This window comes from Simochromis diagramma, unplaced genomic scaffold, assembly GCF_900408965.1.
Source record: "Simochromis diagramma unplaced genomic scaffold, fSimDia1.1 OVJJ01000091.1, whole genome shotgun sequence".
Taxonomy (NCBI): Eukaryota; Metazoa; Chordata; class Actinopteri; order Cichliformes; family Cichlidae; genus Simochromis; species Simochromis diagramma.
The window spans coordinates 2,474,895-2,499,784 of record NW_024386901.1 but is presented as its reverse complement, the minus strand read 5'-3'; the positions used below and the strand labels follow the sequence as shown (position 1 = coordinate 2,499,784).

Here is a 24,890-nt window from a genome sequence, read left to right as displayed (position 1 = left end):
ATTTGTTGAAAATAAAAACAAAAATCTAACACACAGTATTTAAAGCCATTGCCATCACTGTGTAAATTGAGCTCAGGCACATTCTGCTTCCACCAAGCATCTGTCAGATATTTCTACAACTTGATTGGACTCCACCTGTGATTAGGGATGGGTACCGGTATCCGGTGCCATTATGGCACCGGTTCTGACATAAACGGTAGTAACCAGACCGAAAAGCAGCGCACATTTCGATGCTTTTTTTTTTTTTTTTTTTTTTTTTTTTTTTTTACTGAAATGTCATACACTTTGGATTCTAGGCAATCATTTTACCTTTGCAAGGATAGTAGGCGGGCCCAGGTACGTATGTTCTTTTAGAGCAGAGCTACAGATTAAAAATGCCCAAGGCAAAGCGGTCAAAGTCTGGCTGTACTTCACAGCAAAAGATGCAAACTCAGCAGCCTGCAACAAGTGCTTTAAGCTGATACTGTGCAAAGGAGGTAACACCTTGAATCTGACGACGAACCTGGCGACGCATAGCGTTTTTTAAAAGCCGAGAAATGCACCGAGTTAGAAACATCCCCCAAGAACCCGAAGAGTAGAGTCCTGGCCCCTAGCCCTGCCAGTGTAGCAGAAATGATGACGGATGATGATGCAGCAGCAGCCGTTCTTCTCTGCGTGAGTAGCTTAATGTTGTTCGTGTGTAATTTATGTTGAGTAGGCTAACCACGTTATTACATTAATGCATGTAAGGTGAACTAGCAAACACCGTCGTAGTTACATGCTTCTTGTTTGATGGCAGATACTCCCTTCACCCTGGCCAAAAAAGCTAAAATGACCAAAGAAAAAGTGGAAAACAGCTAAACGTGAGAGGTTTTTGGACAAAGTTTGTGGTTTTTTTTCCATTCTTTAAGCACCGGTTTGAGCACCGTTTAAGCACAGGCACCGTTTCAAAAGTACCGGTTTGGCACCGGTATCGGATAAAACCTAAACGATACCCATCCCTACCTGTGATAAATTCAGTTGGTTGGACAGGATTTAGAAAGGGACACACCTCTTTATTTAAAATCCCATTGTTGACGGTGCATGTCAGAGCACAAAACCAAGCCATGAAGTCTAAGTCATTGTCTGTAGACCTTTGAGACAGGATTATATTGAGGCACAGATATGGGGAAGGGTACAGGAAAAAATGGCCTCCATCATCCATAAATGGAAGAAGTTTTGAACCACCAGGACTCTTCCTAGAGCTGGCCGCCCAGATAACCTGAGTAAGGTAGAAGGGCCTTTGTCAAGGAGGTGACTGAACAACCTGATGGTCACTTTAGCTCCAGCATTCCTCTGTGGATTGAGGAGAGCCTTGCAGAAGGATAACTATTCCTACAGCACTCTACCAATCAGGCTTGTGTCACCTGGCTACTACCATTCCTAAAGTGAGACATGGCCCTGTCGGCATCATGCTGTGGGGATGTTTTTCAGCAGCAGGAACTAGGAAACGAGTCGGTATTGAGGAACAGCAGCAATGTACTGAAGCACCCTTGATTATAACCTGCTCCATGGAAATATGGACTAGGCTGAAAGTTCATCTTCAAACATGGCAATGACCTTAAGCACACAGCCAAGACAGCACCCGAGTGGCTTAGGGAACACTGTGTGAATGTCCTTGAGCGCCCCACCTGGAACCCAGAATTGAACCCACTTCAACATCTCTGGAGAAATCTGAAAATGGGTGTGCTCTGATGCTCTCAATCCAACCTGATGGAGCTTGAGAGGTTCAGCAAAGAAGAATGGAAGAACAACAACAGGTGTGCCAAGCTTGAGGCATTATACTCAAAAAGACTTGAGGCCGTAATTTCTGTTGAAGGTGCTTTAACAAAGTACAAAGTAAAGGCTGTGAGTGCTTTTATAAATGTTATATTTATGTTTTTATTTGTAATAAATTTGCAAGAATTCTGTAACATGACACAACATGTGGTACAGGTGAAGCACTGTGGATACTTTCCAGACTCACTGTGTATTGTGCTAACATCGACATTTTTGATTAAAAAAATAATTTAATACTAATAGTGAAACATTAGTTTCGGAAATGAAAAACAACAAATTGCTCCTTTGATTTAATACATCCCAATAATTCCCTCAAAATATAATGGATTCAACCTGAGGCAAGTTAAATTGTATTTAATTGTATAAGATAATCCACATCGAAAACAGCACATCAGCTGAATTGCAAAATTACTATACGTTACTGTATAGTAATGTATAGCAGTAAACCATGGTGGAAAAAGGCCCGTCAGCGTCTCTACCACCTCAGACGCTTGAGAGACTTCCAACTGCCCTCCAAGGTGCTCAGGAACTTTTACTCCTGCACCATAGAGAGCATCCTGACGGGAAACATCTTAACCTGGTTCGGGAACAGCACCATGCAGGACAGACGAGCTCTACCGAGGGTTGTGCGATCAGCTGAGCGCACCATCCGCTCCGAGCTCCCTGACCTGCACTCAATCTACAGCAGGCGGTGCTGGACCAAGGCCAGGAAGATCGTGAAGGACCTCAGCCATCCCAACAACAGACTGTTCTCTCTGTTGAGGTCAGGAAAGCTATTCCGCTCCCTGAAGACCAACACAGAGAGACTGAGGAGGAGCTTCTTCCCGCAGGCGATACGGTCTCTCAATCACACCACCACACAGTACTGACCCACACATACAGTTCTTACACACACTGGACATTCTGGACATTGTTTTCACTTCATTACTTAAATCACTTTAAGCATATTTGCACTGCACAAGACATAATGTGGATTGCACAACACTGGACACTATATTCTTCATTTCCAGTTAATACTTGTACAGCTGCTGTTATTGTGTATATATTTATTTATATTTCTTCATACATTCTTATATAGTTCTATATTGTGTATTTTGCTGTACAGTTATTTTATTTTCAACTTTAATTTATATATTTTATCATATTCTTTCCCAGTTAAATTTACCCTTCATTCTAATTTGTGTTGTACAGTTATTTCATTTTTACCTTAATTTATATTTTATTCCTTCCTAGTTAAATTTACCCTTTTTAATTTTTCATATTTATTTCCTATCTTATTCATAGCCTTTTCCTTTTTTGTTTTCTTTAGGTCATGAGCAGTTGTCCAAGCATTTCACTACATATCGTACTGTGTATGACTGTGTACGTGACAAATAAAATTTAAAATTTGAATTAAACTTAGTAAACTTACTATACATTTTGTATAAATCCAAAACGTATAGTATAAACTAAGTGTGACCAATCCTGTTGCATTTCACATTATACCAACCACTGAAATATTAGTTTATGTTAATCCAAAGTTTAATGCAAGGCAGTTGTTCTAATGTAGTGGTCAAACCATTGTTGGGCTGCCATTCACTGCATTGTTTCCCTCAGTGGTGAACATCAGTTAGTGAGTCATTCTGAGTTCTTTGTGCTTGCGTGTTTTTTTTTTGTTTTTTTTTTTTTTTTGTTTTTTTTTGTTGTTTTTTTTCTCCTGTGATTGAAAAAATAGTGCCATCTCAGGGGTTGGTTGAAGCATGTGGTTGGCTGAGTCACTTTTACTTTGTATCTATGACTGAGTGAGTAAGAGGATGAAGCCAAAGTCCATTGTTGCGTTGGCACATACCCATGCTGTTTAGCTTATTCACATCCTAAAAAGACTGATTTGACAGTCCTGGTGTTTTATTCCACTAGAATATAGATCAGTTCAGTTTTCAACTCTCTTTTTAAAAAATCTTTTTTTGTATGTTGTAGAAGTATAATTAGGGCTGTGCTATATGACCCAAATCTCATATCCCAATCTATGACATTTCTCATCCCAATAACAATATACATCACAAAATAGTGCTTTTTCTGTCAATTCTGTGAATCTCAGGCAAAGGTAACTGAAGAATGAGCATTTCTTCCTGTTAAAAGGGAGTTTTTCCTTCCCACTGTCACCAAAGTGCTTGCTCATAGGGGGTCATATGATTGTTGGGTTTTTCTCTGTATGTATTATTGTAGGGTCTACCTTACAATATAACGCACTTTGAGGCAACTGTTGTTGTGATTTGGCGTTGTATAAAAAAAATTGAATTGAATTGAAAAAGAATGACGCGACATATGAGTTTGAAATTGATACCATAGGGTGTATCTACTAAAAATTTCGGGAGAATCTCAATCACCTTTGTCCTCGAGGTCAGAGGTGTGTACTCTGTTTGGTGGTTTGGTGACAGCTGACATTAGCCATGTTTCTTACCGAGATGGATTTTGGGATCCATGGTTGCATTTTTTTTTTTTTTTTTTTTTTTTGTGTGTGTGTGTGGGGGACAAGAAGCTGGAAGCAGCAGACTGGTCTTGAACCTGGTGACTGCACATCATCTCGAAATATGTGTCAAGGTCACATCTGCTCATGGGTGTACCCTGACTGGTGCCATCTGTCATTATGAGCCGGTCAAGTCTGGCATTACGCACACGGTCATCACCTGAAATACTGTCTGTCAGCACATGCAGACATACATGGATTTAGTCTTCATATAAAGAAGAGAAAAAAAACTACACTGAACTTTTACTGGCTTGCTGTGTGTCTGGGAGCCATAATTGAATATCTAACAAATGTTTTTCCACCTCTCTCTAAATGAATACATATTTTCATTGCTCTTTATTACAGATGAGAAGGTGTACTTATTTTTGCTGATAGTGCTTCATTGTAGCAAGTATGAAGTATGTGTAGGTGGCAGGATGCATATCTATTCCCTTTCCAGCTACAGTGGGTTTTTTTTTTTCTTCTTTCAATTACAGCAGAAAGCCTCATAAAATGAAACGTCTGTATGCCAACACATTACATCTGTGCTTTGTGTTTCCACCGAAGCAGCAAATAAACAGAGCAAGCAGCATTGTTTATATTATATCATACATGTGATTCGATTAATTTGATGAAAAGTCCGTATCTTCTTGCTTCGATTTCTTTATTCAGTTCAGTGAAGTTGGAATTTATATGATCTGGCACAGAAATGAATGCATAAATCTACTAATCATTAGGAAAATTTGTACGTGTGTGAAGGAGAATTTGAAAAATGCAAAGGGAATAGGATTCTGAGTTTGATTTACACTTTGTGTGTCGATCCCTCAGAGATTCAGAGGGCCGGAAGCTGTGTAAGAAAGTGAAGGTGGACCCGAGCTCCAAACGTGGAAGAGCAGAGCTGCTGCATTACAAGTGAGTAACCAGCAACTCAGCTGGCTGTCAGATGCTTATCCACACCTCAGTGCTTTTTGGAAAGTGATACCGTGCTTGCAGCTTAAGAAGTGCATTACTTACAGTTTACTCCTGGTGTTGAGAGCATTGTGTCCCGCGTGTCTTTCAGAGATGGGACATTCCACACGGAGTACAGCAGGCCTGCTACTTTCAAGGTCAGTGCTCATCTGCGAATCTGCATTCTTTACATGAACTGTTGTCTGCTGTGTAGTATTTCCTAATTGCTCCTCACATTCAGAGGACTAATTATTTTACCTCTGGCTCTACAGAGCCCTGCCTTCTGCTTTCATTTCTTTCTTTCTTCCTTCTTTTTCATTTTGTTATTAAGTTTATGAATGGGGAAAAAATGTGTGGTATTTTCCACACAAGAATATTAGACGCAATGTTAAGAATTTGCCTGATTTTTATTCATTTATTTGTTTTGTTTTTTTCTTTGAGAACCAAGTTGAAAATCAGAAGCATCTGTGGTTACATGTAGTTGGCTATTTATGAAATCATTTATAACCTGCATTTTAATATCAACAGTGCATCAAATAACAGCTTGAAAACAGTGTCACTGTGTGAAAATGTGACCTTTTATAGCAATGACCCTGCAAATTCTTTATTTCTATGTGCAGCCCCCCTCAGCTTTATAGTGCCTTACAGTTAGTTTCAGCTCATTGTTTATCTGCCTGCTGTGCAACCTTGCTCTCATGGCACAATCATACTCTCACTTTCATAGCGATGCTTTTTGTCACGGCAGGCGGTAGTTTTCAGAGGAAACGCTGCACAGATTGACTCTGCACTGTGTTCTCAGCACCAAAGAGAAGACGGAGCATATTGACCATATTGAAGCACTTAGCAGCAAAAGAGCGAACTAAAAAGCTAAAAAAGAGAAAAGTCATCAGATTATCATAAACATAATTTTAGATGACTGAGAATTTTAATGATATAATGGTAACAAGCTGGTGGTACGGAGCTAACGCTGTAGCTAACGCTGTTGCCTCGCAGCAAGAAGGTCCTGGCTTCTCACAGCATTATGTTAGCTTATGTTTATGATTGTTTCTGTGTATTAGTCTGGTGATAACGGGAAGCTATCAGTGTGTGTTTGTGATAATACAGTTACAACACAAAAAACTTTCAGCTGTGAAAAAAAAATGCACATCTGTCTACATACCCAGAAATTCACAAATTAACTTATTAATTTCAGTTTAGCCAAAAACTCGTGGATCTGAAACAGAAATTCAAATATGCTTTTATATCTTCGTTTGTATAACCGAGATACAACCAGTTGGCAGACAGTTGAGTTGCAAAGAGATGCGTTGCAGACAAGCTGTGCTCATTGACACAGACTGACTGTGATTGATGCCAGTGTATTGGCAGTCTGTCTGCTTTTAGAAATTATCTTGCAATTATTTCCAAACCTTCACTAATCTGTCTGAGAGTCGTTGCAGTCAGCCTGAATTAAATTGCAGTTTGTCACCTTCCACAAGGGGACCTTGCAGTCGCCTCACAATCACCATACTTAACAATGTTTCATTGGTTTTATTGACTGCATCGTGCAGACAGCAGCATTTATTAATGCAAACAAAATTAAGGGTATTTTCAGTGCTTTTATAATGAGCTGTAATTGGTGGTATACTACCTAATTTGAAGTGTGAATGTACTGAAATATAATGCAGACAGCAGCCACATTAGTTTAATAAGTCAAATGTAAGCAGAAAGGTAGCCTGAGTAGTGTTTTCCCTGGAGTAAGTAAAGATATAGCATGACTGCTTAATCCTTACTAAAGTAACCTTGTTAACTTCAGCACAGTGTTGTCACATATTAAAACTGAAAAATACTTCTTTCTACCTGGTATGATTTATCTTGGGTTGAACTTTTTAACCGGCTGTTTAAAGTCCATTTTCCACCACGAAACCACACTGGTCATTTCAAACGTTTACCTTTCGTCTAAGTGCACCCTTTACTCCTTCCTGGGGTGCAACTAGTGAGAGCAGCTACTCAACTAAGTGTATGTTTTTGCTTCAAGTGGTGAAAAGTGTTGGTTGTTTTTTCACCCTTAGCGGGAACAGTTTTCTCGCATATTTTCAAAGTACTGCGCTTTGTTAGAGGTTTTCGAAGTAGCTCCATCTTCAGGTATTAAATGATCATTGGAGGCTGACACTTGGCTCTCGCTCTCAGACATGCCCGGCCATGTCTCATTGTTGATTGCACTGGGAACATAAGCTGTTGCTATAGCAATGATATCATTACATGACACTTTTATGTCACATAAACATTTATAGTGGTGTTATGGCAGGTTATATGGTTATGACACAGCCCTAGCGTCAAATGATTAATCTTCATGTTAGCTACAAGGTGTGTTTGTAATAATATAAGACTGCAGCAAGCCACACCCGACAGGTTTAATACTTTTGAACATGTGATGCAGAGCTTCTAATGATGCTCTTTACAGGTCTGCATTTTGGCTGCCTCAACTAATGCTGGCACACTAGACTGATTTAGCTTATAGCCTCCAGACCTGTTAATGAGGTCATAGCACCATCTGTTACTCTGATTCTGTAGCAAACACATCCTGAGGAAAAAAATCAAGACCTTAATTTTGTTACCAGTTATCCAGCTGCAGGTTACATATTTAAGGATCACTCACAGGTACCTCTAGCGTGAAATGTTTGGAATACAGAGTGCAATATAAAATATGCATCAGCCACAACAACCATAGAGATGTTGCTGGTCAGCTTAAAGTTTAATGCCTTTCACTGTAAGACAGCTGCTGCATTATAGATATTTCCTAAAAGGCAAATTATGACTTTAGATAAAAGTGAAATTAACCGTTTACTTCTCTCCTCTATAATATGGAAATCCTTCTCTTTTTATTTTTTCAATGAGTTTCTACCAGAGAAACTCGTTATACAGTGGGGCAAAAAAGTATTTAGTCAGCCACCGATTGTGCAAGTTCCCCCACTTAAAATGATGACAGAGGTCAGTAATTTGCACCAGAGGTACACTTCAACTGTGAGAGACAGAATGTGAAAAAAAAATCCATGAATTCACATGGTAGGATTTGTAAAGAATTTATTTGTAAATTAGGGTGGAAAATAAGTATTTGGTCACCTCAAACAAGGAAAATCTCTGGCTCTCACAGACCTGTAACGTCTTCTGTAAGAAGCTTTTCTGTCCCCCACTCGTTACCTGTATGAATGGCACCTGTTTGAACTCATCATCTGTATAAAAGACACCTGTCCACAGCCTCAAACAGTCAGACTCCAAACTCCGCCATGGCCAAGACCAAAGAGCTTTCGAAGGACACCAGGAAAAGTATTGTAGACCTGCACCAGACTGGGAAGAGTGAATCTACAATAGGCAAGCAGCTTGGTGTGAAAAAATCAACTGTGGGAGCAATCATCAGAAAATGGAAGACATACAAGACCACTGATAATCTCCCTCGATCTGGGGCTCCACGCAAGATCTCATCCCGTGGGGTCAAAATGATCATGAGAACGGTGAGCAAAGATCCCAGAACCACACGGGGGAACCTGGTGAATGACCTGCAGAGAGCTGGGACCAAAGTAACAAAGGTCACCATCAGTAACACACTACAACGGCAGGGAATCAAATCCCGCAGTGCCAGACGTGTTCCGCTGCTGAAGCCAGTGCATGTCCAGGCCCGTCTGAAGTTTGCCAGAGAGCACATGGATGATACAGCAGAGGATTGGGAGAATGTCATGTGGTCAGATGAAACCAGAGTAGAACTCTTTGGTATAAACTCAACTCGTCGTATTTGGAGGAAGAAGAATACTGAGTTGCATCCCAAGAACACCATACCTGCTGTGAAGCATGGGGGTGGAAACATCATGCTATGGGGCTGTTTTTCTGCCAAGGGGACAGGACGACTGATCCGTGTTAAGGACAGAATGAATGGGGCCATGTATCGTGAGATTTTGAGCCAAAACCTCCTTCCATCAGTGAGAACTTTGAAGATGAAACGAGGCTGGGTCTTCCAACATGACAATGATCCAAAACACACCGCCTGGGCAACAAAGGAGTGGCTCCGTAAGAAGCATTTGAAAGTCCTGGAGTGGCCTAGCCAGTCTCCAGACCTCAACCCCATAGAAAATCTGTGGCGGGAGTTGAAAGTCCGTGTTGCTCGGCGACAGCCCCAAAACATCACTGCTCTCGAGAAGATCTGCATGGAGGAATGGGCCAAAATACCAGCTACTGTGTGTGCAAACCTGGTAAAGACCTATAATAAACGTTTGACCTCTGTTATTGCCAACAAAGGTTATGTTACAAAGTATTGAGTTGTATTTTTGTTATTGACCAAATACTTATTTTCCACCCTGATTTACGAATAAATTCTTTACAAATCCTACCATGTGGATTCATGGATTTTTTTTTTTCACATTCTGTCTCTCACAGTTGAAGTGTACCTCTGGTGCAAATTACTGACCTCTGTCATCATTTTAAGTGGGGGAACTTGCACAATCGGTGGCTGACTAAATACTTTTTTGCCCCACTGTAAGGTGGAAGCTGTCACTCTTTTGAATGGTGCATGGTTTTATTACTTTGCTTGCTAGGGTTTGCGCTGTTTCTCTGACAGATTAAAAGGCATCTGAAACAATAAACCTCCACAAGTCTCTGTTTCAACCATTACAAAGTAGTTCTGATAATCAAGTCAAGGTCGTTAAATGTTCCGCCCGTGCACACGCGCCGTCGTTAGAGCACTGCTAAAAGAAATATTTCCTGCTGTTGCCTCCACAGACATATGGTTCATTATATTTACAGAAAGCTTTACCAAGCCCATTAGTAGACACTTAGAGGTACTGAAATAGCGCTGACACCTCTTGGATGCATGAACATGTTCATCTATATGAGCTTCCATCTGGCACAACCTACAGCGTTGCCTCAACTAAATTTAGGAGCGACTTCGGCAACGTAAATAATCACCACTCCGTCTTTTTATGTTGGTTTTTCACCCCCATAGGATTATTTTGTGGCAGTGAAAAGTTGTTGCATGATTTGAACTGTTGGCTTTGTTTAGACAGGCTGTCGCAGATCTGTCGTTTTGACTTTGCTTTTTTTTTTTTCTCATTCAGTCGATGGTAGCGTTTTTGAAAGACCCATCGGGGCCCCCACTGTGGGAGGAGAACCCTGAGGCTAAAGATGTCGTCCACATAGAGACAGAAAAAGTAAGTACCAATTTAAATAAACTTTTGGGCTTTGGATTAATTTAATATCCATTTAGCTCCATTTAAGAAATCCAGAACATCACTGGGGACGTACATTTACTGTGATTCACAAGCACAGGCTGCATCTTTCCTCCATTTGTCTGTGTTAAAGTTTTGATTAGCCCCCCGACTCTGATACTGCAGCATCTCACCAACACAAAGCCCCGCACACAAAAAGCAACAGGCTTTATCGTCAAAGAGCTGCTCGGCGTAGTTCATGAGGTCACTCACACAGTCCCGCCTTTACAGCCTAAAAGCCTCCAAACGGCTCTCATCCAGACAAGTCAGATTGCAAAATCATCAAAAACTGCCAGCATATTCACAAACAGCTACCTCATCCTTAGATAAGTATATATGGAATTTAGAAAGACCTTTGTTTTTGGACTATAGCCACTTTGCATGATCCTTATTCATTTTATAGTCTTGAGAGCTTGAGCAAAAGAAGACAACTGGACTTGATTTGTCAAGGCAAGCTTGAGATCCCTTCCCAGGTGCTTCAATGGCTGCTCACGCTTTGCATCAGGTGATCTGAATAGTTCACACGATGAGGTGGGGCAAGGTCTCACAGTGGTTTCATCCCTGACCTATACCTATTTTCACACCGTGGTTTATGTGATGATGTGGATCGGTAGTAATGGTAGATGGACTGGCTCTTTTACAGCGCTTTTCTAACATTAACTCAGGGTTCAGTGTTTTGCCCAAGGATACTTGGTCACTTTGCAGACTTTAGCAGCCAGGGATTGAACTACCAACCTTCTGATTAGCAGATGATCTGTTTAGTCTCCTGAACTACAGACATAGAGAAACTGGTAATAAATATTTGTCTCATTCTGCACCTTGTTGTAGCCCAGTCTTAAAGAAGCTGATTAGCTCCTTTCCAATTAGCCCCACACTCTTTTTAAGCCAGCTGTCTTCTGATTGGCTGCCCCTCGCAAACAGAAGGTTTAAATAGCAGCTGGAAAATTCTGTTCTCACAGCCAGAGCTTTGTGCCTGAGATGTCCATGTTACTGATGATTAAAAAATGATTAAAGCAGCTTGAAATCTGAGCACCCACCACTGTAAAAGTACATGTGTAACAGAAAACAAAGGCGAGCATAACACAGTAACCCTCCTTTCATTTGAAGAACGAGGGACCTGGTTATCGCCTGCTCTCACCCTGAGGCTTGTTGAATGTGTTAACAAAAGATTGTGCTGAATGTGTGATTTTTATGTTTTTTGGAAGTAGCTGAGCTCATGAAAGTGATGATGAAAACGGGGAAACTGGTATGGGGGGCTGATGTGCCTGCTGTCCAAAGAAGAAAGTCCTCCCTTTCCTTTTTCTGTGATTAATGTGATGAATAACTCTCACACACGGTCGAATACAAAGCTGAAATAACATGATGTCATGATTTGCTATTTTAAACCAAAGAGTGTGAGAGAGAATTTCAGAAATCCAACATGGAGCACACTATTAGAGGAATCAAGCTATCGTGTGTGTTGTATATACATGTGTTTTGCTGAAAAGCATCCTGACTCATCTCTTGTTCCCTCCTCGCTCTCGAAGGACTTCAGGAAGCTGCTGAAGAAAGAAGAGAGGCCGGTCCTCATGATGTTCTATGCTCCCTGTGAGTCTGCATTATTACGTTGTTCCTGCAGTGTTAGCAGCTCACAATAACTGGGACAAGCAGTGCTCATTTTGCTATCCTGCTTGCACATATTGTGGGAAACAGTATGTCTGGAAAAACAAGAGTAGCTATTATTGTCCTCAAATATTACATTAACTCACTTTATAAGGTGTCTAAACCGGGGGAGAGAGTACAGTTTGGGGAATAGGTCAATAAACTAGAGTTTGCTTGGTAATACTACACCGTTGTAATCAATACTGCAATCTGATTATATATATATATTTATGGCACCTGGCAAACATGACACACTGTCTTAGGGCTGTTTGATATAACGATATATATCGGATGACGATATAAAAACATCTATCGTTTCATTTTACACTATCGTTTGTTTTGTGGTGTCGCAAAATAAACTGTTTATGGCAATATTTTTTTCATCATTTTGATGGTCACTGTAGTGGCTATATTAATTTCTTAAAGTTCTCTCTTTCTCTTATATTTAATATAACCACACTACTGACAGACAAGCGCCTGTTTTTATGCGTTGTCGTTAGCAACAACGACGGTAACACCATCGCGTGTCCGCTTGTTTATGTACCACATAAACCTTTCACAATAAAGCTCAAGATCCTGTTCAGACTTTTCAAAATAAACTGAATCACGTGAAAGAGCAGATTATTTACGGATGAGAAGTAAAAAAGCCGCCAGGTGCTAAAAAATAGACTTTAGACTCAAACGTTAGAACAGGCTTTTCCCCGCAGCACGCCGTGTAATAAATACTCACAAAGAAAACGGCGGCCTTTACAACTTATGTCTAAAAATGTATCGTTTCATGCCTCGGTTAAAACACTCGACTCCAGCTACATGACACGCAGCTGGAAACACTTCCCGCAAGTCGAGCTGCCCGAGATTCACAGAATTTACAGAAAATGTTACATTTTTGTGATTTATATCGTTATCGGGACGATAGAATTCTTATATTGGGATTTGAGATTTTGGTCATATCGCACAGCCCTAACTGTCTCATCTTTCGATGTACTACACGTGTTTTATAATGTGGAGAAAAAAGGACTCCAACTAAGGAGATCCTTCTTTGCTGGTTAACTCCACTATTACAAACACAAATCGGATGCAAAGTTCTAAAATAACAGAGCGCTTTTAAAACAACCCGCGTGTTGCCAGGTCTTTTATCCACTGCTTAAAATTACTTGTTTTGTTCATTGATCAGTCCATGCAAAACAAAAAATAATAATTTCACTTTCTAAGAATATAAACTAGAAATAAAGCAACAGATTATCGCTGTCGCTCTTTGTTTGGCAAAATTGTTAAACAATTAAGCCTGTCTGAACGTCAGACCTGCTGATCACTTTGCCAGGATAAGAACAGTCGTTTTTGTTCAGCACGCAGTTAATTGTTGCCTCTTATTGTTGTTCAATAGAAAAGACTTCACATGGATTTTTGTTTTTTTTGTTTGTTTTTTTTTTCCAAGCGCTGTGCTCGATTATCCTCAGTGCATCATATCTTTCACAGCAGATAGCATACTGAGAGCTGCTGTTTACCAGGGGGAAAAATCTCCTAGCAGATGATGGAAAATCTTTTGACAGTCGTATAGATTATCATATAGCTGTCAGAGCAGTGTTCCCATTGAGTTCTCTGTAATAACCTCTGCTTCTCTCCTTTGTATTTTGGTTGCAGGGTGCGGCGTTTGTAAGAGAATGCAGCCCATTTTTCAGCAAGCGGCCACGGAGACAAAAGGGAAATATGTAAGTGTGCTAAATCTGCCCCTCAGTCAGTGGGCCCACTGTTGTGTTGCATCACCTGTCTCTGATCTGCAGCCCAGTCATCTTTGATGCTCGCGCATTAAATGAGATGTGTCAGCAGCGAATGTCAGGGATGTGAAATCTGCAAAAGGTACAGACAGACCAAATAAGGCATTTCCTGCAGGTTGTGTTTCCTGCAAAGACTCTCTCGGGCACAGTACCTGATCAACTTTTGCACCATGTGTTGATTTAGTAGCATAATAACTCAGATGACCTTTAAAAGGCAATTCGAAGGTCCCGATCCTCTCTCTGCTGATTAATTAAGATTTTACCTGTGTTTTGATTGCACAGCAATATGTTTTGAATGATTTTAGCATTTTTAAGCAATGTACAGGAATATGCTGTAGCGGCAGACCGTGTTATGTTTCTTATATGTACATAATTTACATGTTTAGAGTAGTGCTGTTAAAATTACATTCGTTAAAATGACGTTGACGCCATAACCGCATTAACGCGGCAAATCTCCGTTAGAGAGTTAACGCAGATCGCCCTGTGTGCTAACGTGTTGACGCCGTGCAGCGTTAACGAGCTAACAGAGATTTGCCACGTTAATGTCATTTTAACGAGATTAACGCTGACAGCACTAGTTTAGGCCCTGACTACTTTTTCCTGTAGTTTTCATCACTGGTGGGAAAGTTTCTTTAGTCTTTTTTTTTAAATTATTATTTTTAACAGTATTCGTGTCGTTTGCATGAGAAAAATATTATCTCATAAACACTTGTCCTTCAAGGATCACATGAAAAGATAATTAACTGCATGTTTGTTTCATCATCAAGCATGCATTCGAGTAGCGAACATTTAAGCCTCTTAGCTGGGAACTGGTACACTGTTTGGGTGTGTGCACGTGTGTGCGAGGCTGAGATAGGGTGAGGGAGTGCGCCTGTACTTCTGTTTGTAAGTGAATGCTGAATTGGTGGTCAGCCAAGTCGTATCGCACATTTCTCGCCTCCGTGTCGTGGCACAGGAAGGCACAAAGGTGACGTCTGAAGTTCTGCATCTTGTCAGGGTGAAATAGCTGAAAAAACACAGATTCGTGTGGGGATGTGTTTTGATTGTATTGTTTCAGCTTTTTAGGTTTCTTCTGTGTTCTCTCTCAGTACCGGTTGTGACACATATCAGAGCACCGTCCTTTAAAAGGGAATAAGGCATAGAGTTTGTCATGACTCATACACATTCCTCTCGCTATTTTTTTGCCATGAGCTGTGTTTGGTACAATATTTATTACAGAGGGAACCTGGGATGCTCCAGCTGTTTGATTTATATCAAATAACCTTCTGTACTGGAGAAATATTTTCAGAACTTTTTACTCATAAGCAGTGGAGTTAGGGACTCTCAACCGTGTCAGTGTTGCCAACTGTATCTGGAGCTAATTTTTACTCAGCATATAATTAGAGGTCGTTTTGAAAAACAAAATATTCTCTCGTGTTACATAATGATGTTTTCTATTTTATCCCCAAACAATATTACATGATAAGATGGAATGCTGTGCAGAAGTCTTGAGCCAGCTCTCATTTCTGTGCATTTTGTTAGGATGTGTGTTCTCTGTCAAAATGATCGCACACTGCTTCACTAATGTTGACGTCCAGCCTCTGGGGAGGCCAGTCCATGATTGACAGTGACCCACTGTGTGTGCTTTTTCTATCCAGGTATGCTTTTACTTCATTGGCAGTGTGTTTGGGATAATTGCCAGTGTTACATGGCTCAAGGGAAGGCTAAACCATGCTGCCATTCAACTAGCTTTTAGTAATGTGAAATATAACAAAGAAGAAAGAGGAACAAAAAGCTAAAGCAAACAGAAGAGAGGGACGACCATGAACCAGCCAGTTAGTTGGCTAGAAATGAGAGCTGGCTAGTTCTGGTAAACTAGACGAATAGACACAAAACCACAAACGGCTCAACTTGTGTCTAATAATAAACAAAGCTGTAAGAGCATCGGTGCTGATGGAGGTCAAGATGGCAGTTACAAACCACCATCCTCCACCTTCTTTGGGTTTTTTTTGTTTTTTTTTTTCCATCTGGCGAGCCTTCGGCAGCCAATCAGCACTAAGAATAAATTAGATATGTGAGAGAGGAAGTTAATGAGAATGATAATAAAGACAGTAAATAACAAATAATATTTTTTAAAATATCAACATGATGATCATGGCACTGAGGTCGTGCTGAAAAATGACACAATGGCACCAATCAGGTGCTTTCTAGATCTGACGGTACTTCATCAAGTTCATGATTTTTTTTTTTTTTCTGGAGCTTTAAACCACAAAGAGCCTCCACTGTGTTCTACAGATGACTGTAGACACTCACTGTTGAGCCTGTCTACTGACTGACAACGATTTGAAACCAAAACTACTACTTTGGATTCATCACTCCATCAGCCCTGTTGCCACTGATTTTCAGCCTTATCTCCCCGTTGCCTGTTTAATGCTGAAGTGATTCGTAGGTCTGCGCAAAGGCGCTTAACAAAGGAAAAACAACATTCCTCTAAAAGTAGTCCGGTATAAGAATTGGACTGAAAATGAGTGAAAAAGCATCCAATGTCTTAAGAAAACCTTTAGATGATCTGTAGAAACCCTGGAGAAAGCCTGGCTGCTTGGAAGAAAAATGGAAATAAACGAATAGTGGCTCAAGACTAGGGATGGGTATCGTTTAGGTTTTATCCGATACCAGTACCAAACCGGTACTTTTGAAACGGTGCCGGTGCTTAAACGGTGCTGAACCGGTGCTTAAAGAATGGAGAACACAAACTTTGTCCAAAAACCTCTCATGTTTAGTTGTTTTTTTGTAAAACGATAACAATGTTAGCCTTTTCTGCAGCTATAGGGCATCTATGGTATCACTCTTGGCTGGAAGCAGCGCTTAATCAATGGAAAAAACACAAACTTTGTCCAAAAACCTCTCATGTTTAGTTGTGTTCCACTTTTTCTTTGGTCCAGCCAGTACAGCCAGACTTTTGACCGCTTCGCCTTGGGCGTTTTTAATCTGTAGCTCTGCTCTAAAAGAAAGTACGTACCTGGGCCCACCTACTATCCTCAGAAAGGTAAAGTGATTGGCTGGAATCCAAAGTGTATGACATCTCAGGAAAAAAAAAAAAGCACCGAAATGTGCGCTGCCTTTCGGTCTGGTTACTACCGTTTATGTCAGAACGGCACCGGATACCGGTACCTAGGGCTGCACGATTTTGCATAAAATGAGAATCACGATTTTTTTTGGCTTAGAATTGAGATCACGATTCTCTCACGATTTTCTTTTCCAGTATAAATATTTATTGCACTTATTAACTGCACATCAACTTCGTAACAGTTGAGACTGAACATAAAAACAATAAATAAACATAAAAACAACAAATGTCTCACGTTTTGTTGTTGCCGCAAAATGTTGTACTGCTTGAAATTCCGTCTCCACCGTTGCTCGACACTGCGTGTATAGAGCAGGTAGTGCAACAATAGAAAAATAGTTGCGGGACGGCACTGTGTAGCGTTTGTCTAGGGTGTTGATAATTTTCCTAAATCCCTCGTTTTGCACAGTGTTGATGGGAGCCATATCTTTAGTCAGGTGATAAGTGATAGCCTCCGTAATTTCTTTGTGCCTGCGGGAGTTCGACGTGTATAGGGAAGCGCTGTATAAGGTTCCCGTTATTGATGTTTGGGTGGTTGACCGGGACGGATTTTCTCCTGTCACTTTCTCGTCATCCCTGACGTGCTCTCCGTTGTTTTTTCCCTGCTAATTTTAGCATCACACAGCACAGCTTCTGTATCACGTGGTATAAGGCTCCGCCCTTGTCATTTGTTGAGCAGGAAGAGTGAGCGCTTGTTTTCATGCAGATTACGTCCCGGATCAAAATGCGGTACAGTCGTCGTCGTCTTTTTTTTTTTTTTTTTAAATTGTTGTCATTTGGAAATGAGATCGCACATAAGTATGAATCGAGATCGCGATTTTCTAACGATTAATCGTGCAGCCCTACCGGTACCCATCCCTACTCAAGACTTTCACACAGTATTGTACTTCTAACAGTTAAAGTAATTTTCTGCTATGCTAGACATACCATGCTTAACAGTTCATTTATCAAGTACACCGAGCGGGATCCTGCACATATTTTCTTTATGTGGGTGTCTAAAATAAATTGTGATTCCTTTTTTAATATAGCTCAGACAAATCATATTCTGTCTTTTCAATTAAAAAGTCAGCAGGAAGTTTATAGCGGTGGTGTTTGATTACAGCCTGCTAATTAACAGTCATTGCACCTGTGTTGTTTCACAGTTCACACTTGGAGTAATCCGTCTTTGTTCAGTTTGGAGCCCGCCGATGACGACTGACCTGTCTCGATGTTTGATGTTCTTGCTATTTCTTTTCTCTCTCTGCCGTCATTTTTCTTCACATCTTTGATGGCCCATGTCTCATTTTCCCTTTCATATCGTTTTTCTTAAGGTCCTAGCAGGAATGAATGTGCACCCAGCTGAGTTCGACGGCCTTAAGCAGGAGTACGGCGTCAAAGGCTACCCAACCTTCTGCTACTTTGAGTGAGTAGAGTCCTCTCATCCGTTTCTTTTTAGGCTTAGTCCCTGACTTCCAAAGCTCAAAACATCAGAGTAGGGCCACTTCAAATAGAAAGTGCAGTCTCTGCCCATTTAAACAGCAAGCAGGCATGATGGCAGCAGACTCGCAGCTTGCAAAGGTGACCCCTTAAGGTTTGCAGTTCTTTCGTGCAGGTGCAAAGGAGAAAGTTTCTGATGAACTTTGGGATCCTCTGGCCTCATCCTTGAAAATGTACACTCACAGGAGGTGGTTGCTACTATCAGGGAATAAGGAGAACACATGGGTGTTGGTGTATGGTTAGCAGTGATGTAAAACTGAAGGGATAATTAGTTGCTTGACCAAAAAAATAAAACAATTCTTGGCATTTAAAGTGTTTAAAGTCCTGCTTGAACATATATTTATTGCCACAGTCACTGAACCACTCTGCAAATAGGCACTAAATCATTCATCTGACGTCACTCTAGGGTACAGAGATATTGGCCACCAGGGATGCAAAGAAGTTTGGGCTTCGGTCTCACTAGATAAATGGCTCTAACTGTGAACTCATGGAAGCCCAGCTTCCACTCTCACAGCCTTCACTTCAGAGGTTTGGGCAAGCTCATGGAGCCCATTGATCTTGAGTTGCAGTTCTTCATCATGTTGACAATGCGTAACAAAAGTAACTGTCTTCCAAAAACGTTACTCTGTGTTGCACTGTGGTGTTTGAACAATCTCCATCAGTCAGTCACTCATTCCAGGATCTGCACTGTTACCTTCCTCAGGGCAATTTCTTATATCCGTAGCCCCTTTAGGTCCACCACCCTTCACATCCCAGTGGCCATGCCATAGGGTGTATACTGATACAAAGGTGGATGATCATGTTAAACACCAAGAATATGTTTAATATGATCATCTGAGACACAGAGAGAAGCTCCACCTATTTGTTTATTTTGTTTTGTTTTTTTGCGAGGAGCTACGGAAGAGAATTAGGGCCACTGGGGAAAAAAGTGGGCATGTCTTATTTTTTCTTCTTTTACAGAATTCTCAGATTAAAGTCAGAATTCTGACTTTAATCTGAGAATTTTGACTTTTTCCTCCGAATTATTTTTTCTCAGAATTCTGAGAAACTTCTGACTTTTTTCTCAGAAATTTTTTCTTTAATCTCAGGATTCTGGAAAAGAAGAAAAAAAAAAGACGTGCCCACTTTTTTTTTTTTTTTTTTTTAGTGGCCGTAATCCTCTTCCGTAAGGGGCATCCAACCAGGAGAAAATCATCTTAAATGGAGATGAATCACAATGTGTTGTTCAGAGTGCAGGCTCATGATAAGATGGTTTTGGTTTGTGAATCATGGAAAAACTTCTTTTGTAGAGTCCGAGAATAAAAATGTGGAGCCAGAAAATTAGCATAACGGGTCCACTTAAAGCTAATATTCAAGCATAACAGAGAAATGTTGCGTTGCCTACTTTGTCTTAATAAAAAAGTGAACCAAGTAACTTAAGGTTTCTTCGGACAATTTCGACAGGGCTTATTTAGTTAATGTGAGATTGTAGTTACCTGTCATTGGAAGGCTTATGATCCCGAAAGTCATTTGCGTATGTAGTAGAGAAGATCTGTGACTTTCAAGGGTCATTTGGACTTTAAGCGCTGCTCAAGGGCCAAGTAAAATATTATTAGGCAGAATTTTTAAGCACAAACTCTGATTGCCTAATTCACCGGCTTGCCCTGTAACAATGCACTGCACTGTAACAGTAAGTGAGTAAAGTTTAGCTCTTAAACTGGACAGCCCTTCATTATTTCAGCCTCCCTGTCTTCACAAACACGGCCCTCTGATGTGAAGCGAGCCGTTGCATTGTTTCACACAGCGCCGTTGTCTATGCAAAGACTGCCTCTGGTCCTAATAAAGGCAGCGTTTTAAATTATTAAAATGGTCGACTAAGTAAATGCTTTTAATATGCTGTAGCAGAGTTTTTTTGTTATCTTTAACAACACCTTAAGGCCACATGTGACATTGATTTAGCACTCTCTTTTAGGTGTTGGAGAAATGTATGCTGCTGGCAATCTGATAACTTCAGATTAGTGCTCAGCGCTAGTGTCCAAATATGAATAGACACACAAAATCACAGCTTGCGGCCACATACGCAGCAGGAATAGAGAGTGTGACTGATAGTGTTTGTTAATGCAGACACCCCCACCCCCACCCCACCCAGCTGGAGCCTCTCTGCACTGTCCACATATTTACAGTGTTGTTAACTAAGTGCTCCCACTCTGTTCTCTGCTTGTTTTGGGTTTTTTTTTTAAAATATGTTTGCATTTTTTTTTTCTTGCAATGCAAATCCAGAAATAGACACCTGGAAGGAAAAGCAGCGAAATTATGTCATGCAGTGAAGGTCAGCTGGGGATCAAGCCCGTAGGCATCGCTGTTTTGTGGGGCACGCCCTAAATATGAGGCTACTGGGGTGCCACCGTGCTCTGCTTCTTTATGTCTCCTGCACTGGCTTTATCATCCCTATTTCCACATTAAACACTCTCTCATTCCAGTCTGGCCTTTTAATTAGACCGGGACTGATTAAGTGCCTCTGTGGTTGGTGGGTGTGTGTGTGTGTGTGTGTGTGTGGGCTCTTGCCTTCTTCCTGTTTGTGTGCACTTCTTTCTATCTCGTGTGTGTACTGTGTGTATGCAGGTACACGGGCATGACCAGCACACTTGTGTGTAGCTGAGCCGGAGCCAGTCCGTTAGCTGCGAGTGCATTAGTGTCAGCACACGGCTAGCTAACGACCATCCAAGCCCATTGGCTTCAGTAATGAGCCCCTCACTGATAAACAGCAGCTAATCACTGCAGGGTAAATCAGCATCAGCACCGTCGGAGTTATCTCTCCATTGCACCCGTTTGCAAGACCAAGTTTTCAAGGTCTTTTAGGTTTTCAGTTACACAGATTAAGAAAGCTTACTCCCCCAGAGTTACAGCACACCTCAAGTTCCTGTCGAATATTCAAACAAAAACCTGGAAGTCTTTCGGCTCCTTTGTCCTTGCCGCGTCCTTTTACGGAAATGCTAGAGACTGTTGGCTAAATGACATTTATTTAAAATTTCCTCTTTTTCTACAAGGTTTCGGTGTACTTTACAGCAGCAGAGATAAAGCAAGAGAATATAGAGTCGGTCATAAATCTCGCTGATTGAATTCCAAGCAGCCACTCTGTGCCGCAGAAGTCGGGTTACTTAAGATGCGAGTTTTAAGCTCCAAATCCACAGAGCGTAATCATGTATCACCTTTTAATAGTGTCCGCTCTGTATTTGGGGAGCTGTAACTGCAGTCGTCACCACCTTCTGTGTTTTCAAAATCACCCTGCCCAGAGCCAGTAACTATCCACATTGATCCTTCGACATTGGGCTGAGCCGCCATGTCCGCTTCCCAGCCTTGGTTTAGTCACGGTGAATGCAGTAGATAAACTCATTGCTATGAAGAAAATCTGCTTAGGTTTTGAATCTGTCTTTCAGACTGTGGGGCTGAAGAGAGGCCTTGAGCTCATTTCAAATGCATTACGTCGGGTCACTTGCATTCCTTATGTGCACTTTTTAAGCTGAACTTCAAGACAGAGAAAAGAAATTTCAATCTTGTTAAAATTTTTGTCAGAGACACAGCTCTCTAAAACATCTGGCTTTGAACTGGTTGCGAAAGGCCCGACTCAGCTCTTTGTCAGAGACACTCGGTGCCATCATAACTGGGTTTTTTTTTTTTTTTTAAGATCCTGTCGCACATGACCTGGATTACTGCGACACGACTTTTTCAGTCCTGACTGAGATGTTGTTTCAGCCTCATCTAACAAGAACTGCTGATCAAAAGATGCATCTCAGAAAATAAGTCATTTCATTTTGACTCGGTTTTAGCTTGAAAAACATCCAAAAAGATCCAAAAGTTCAGTATTTGTTCGTTTTTTTTAAAAGAAAAACCTTTGCAAGTTTTATATGTCAGTTTCTTTCCAAATAACTGAAAACAGCACTTATTGAGGCATTATTATCAAAGTAATACCGCATGCATAGAATCAATAAATCTGATATAAACCGCTTAAAAGATTTGCAGACTTTGCCTTAAAATAAGGTTTTTTCCTCCATCTCATAAGTCCAAAAGCAAAGCATACTGAACACACTGACCATTAGTATTGAGCTGAGCTTTAAGAACTGCTGGTGATGATTTTTAGAAGGCATGTTTTGGGTGGGGTGTGTTTTTAAAATTAAATGCAGTAATGTTGCTGTAATGCAAGTTGTTATGTTTACAAAAAGCGTCAAATCACAGACGTCTTTGGCAGTGGTTTTCAAACTCACATTGCCAAGTCGTCACTCTGCCCGTTGCTGAAGTCTGCTTTCAGAGACGATCTGGTTTTCATGCTCCTTTTGTCTCTTAGGAAGGGGAAGTTCCTTCACCACTACGAGAACTACGGCGCCACAGCCAAGGACATCGCAGACTGGTTGAAGAAGTAAGTATGGTCCCTGTCACTTCATCTACTGACGATTTTAAGTAGGACCAAGCAGAGGCTTGAAGACGCCCGGAGGAGTTTTAACTAATAAAAAAGACACGATGAAGCTTCTGAACTCAAGTCTACCTTCTGCCTCTAACAAGTACCCCCCCACCACAAACACACAAACACATCTTAAATGTCAGGCATCACCTTTTCCTTTTGCTGTGCTCTTTCTCACAAACGCTCTTCTCTCTGCTCACCCTGACTCACCTTGCCACAGTGTCATCAATCTACACCTGCTCCGTTCCTGTCTCATTTTTCTTTCTCACCTTGGCTCACACTCTGCCCGTAACCCCTCCGTCTCTTACTGGCAGGAAAGTCGCAACTGTCCACAGGCCTGCAGCCAGAGGGCACAGAGCAAGGCTTTCACAGCTATCGCAGGAAACGGAGCGAGACTGGCAGGGGATGTACTCCGTGTGCCTCTGGGCTCTTATTAGCCCAGAGGCAGAACTCACCATCTCCACTCCTAGACTTTGACTAACTTGTTTATTTAGGACTCAGAGACTGATTTAAAAGCAGTGAGCCAGCTGGCTAAAAAGTCTAATTGCAGCTTATATTTGAGTAAAAAGTTTGTTACCTTAATATGCACAATATGACTGAATTAATATATTAAATCTAATTAATTTTAAACTAATCATGTCCTTAAATGTGCTGCACACAACTACCACAGCACATAGAAGCTAGTCTCCAGGCGCTTCACATAATAAAAGTAAGAGTTTACAGTATTTTAGGGAAGCCGAGTGTGTAAGCACTTGGTGACAGTGAGGAGGACATCTTTTTAACTCGAGCAGAAGCAGGCTCCAGGAGAGAGTCTGTCTGCCTTCACCAGCGTAGCTGATTTTCACAGGAATATGTTCCATATGGTTTAAAAAAAAGAAAGAGAGAAAGTGGAAAAAGCCTCTCCTGCAAGCACCATTACATTTGCAGTTTTTCGTGTCATTTTTTTTTTTTTTCTTTTTCTTCATCTGAGATGCTGCACGAAAACGAAAAAAAAGGGGTGTTTGAAGTAAACAGTGCTCAGAGATTTTTCCAGAATAGTCTATTGTCCTCTTCCTGTAGCACTTTGAGCCGCTGATTTATTTTTCTTTTCTCATTTATCAGCCAAACTTCACATCCTAAATGTTAATGTTGTCATTTTGTTCAGATTCAGCTGTCTCCGATTTTTTTTTTTTTTTAATACCCACCTCAGTAGCTTTCTGCGCTCTTTTCTCACTGGACTGAGAAATGCCCTTTGCTGTTTGCACTGACGGGATTCCTACACCTGCCGTAATGAATACAAGTATTCTGGGGGTTTTGCCAGCAAGAGCAGTTGCAGTCAGAAGCTGTACTGAAGCTACTCTGTTGAATTAGTGAAGCCCCTTCCTTTTGTACACTCCGCTTTAGTCTCTTGACCTCAGCTTGGTGCGCAGTCTGAATTTGTTCATCGAAAGTGTAGTGTCAAGAATAAAAAAGTGGACACAGAAGGAGAGGTAAGAGTTGGTATCCTTGGCGATTATATCTGAGCAGCAAAAGATGTCGTCTGATAAATCTTAAGCGTTATCACTCCCTGATGAACCTTGATCCAGAGCTTTTTATATATCACAGCTGTGTATTAGATAGTTGACGTTGCTGGAGGGTTGTTTTTAGCACTCGGTTTTCACTGTTCTGGTGTTGTTAAATATATCAGCCTCGCTGGCTTCAGTGCACTGGCTCAGGCCAGAGCGTGTAACGATGAGGAAATGCTGCAGAGGAGGGCCGTGTATAACAGTGAGTGTTTATGCTGTAGCCACATCCACTCGTTCTTGGAACTGGAGCAGTGTGCTCCACCACACCCACAAAGGTGGGGCTGCTTTTGTCCAGATGTGTGTGTGCGTGTGCGCTTCTGTGACATACTGGGTGGAGTGTGGGCTGCAGCTGTGTCTGATTATATTTAATTTTTCTTTACACAGATTACACATAAGCTGGACTGTCTCTGCTTTTCAGTCTCACCTCTGTTGCCCTTGTTGTCCCCCCCCCCCCC

The 24,890-nt window shown here is 41.1% G+C and overlaps 1 protein-coding gene across 1 annotated transcript in view; it reads left to right on the top strand.

The window, feature by feature from the left end:
* The window catches only part of pdia5 (protein disulfide isomerase family A, member 5), an 80,707-nt gene that overhangs the window by 27,471 nt on the left and 28,346 nt on the right, over positions 1–24,890 (top strand). Inside the window, exons 4-10 of the mRNA XM_040034789.1 lie at positions 5,111–5,194; positions 5,343–5,388; positions 10,312–10,404; positions 11,988–12,048; positions 13,744–13,811; positions 18,291–18,382; positions 22,778–22,849. Of these exons, the coding sequence (XP_039890723.1) occupies positions 5,111–5,194; positions 5,343–5,388; positions 10,312–10,404; positions 11,988–12,048; positions 13,744–13,811; positions 18,291–18,382; positions 22,778–22,849 (516 nt within the window). The remainder of the gene's footprint in view (positions 1–5,110; positions 5,195–5,342; positions 5,389–10,311; positions 10,405–11,987; positions 12,049–13,743; positions 13,812–18,290; positions 18,383–22,777; positions 22,850–24,890) is intronic.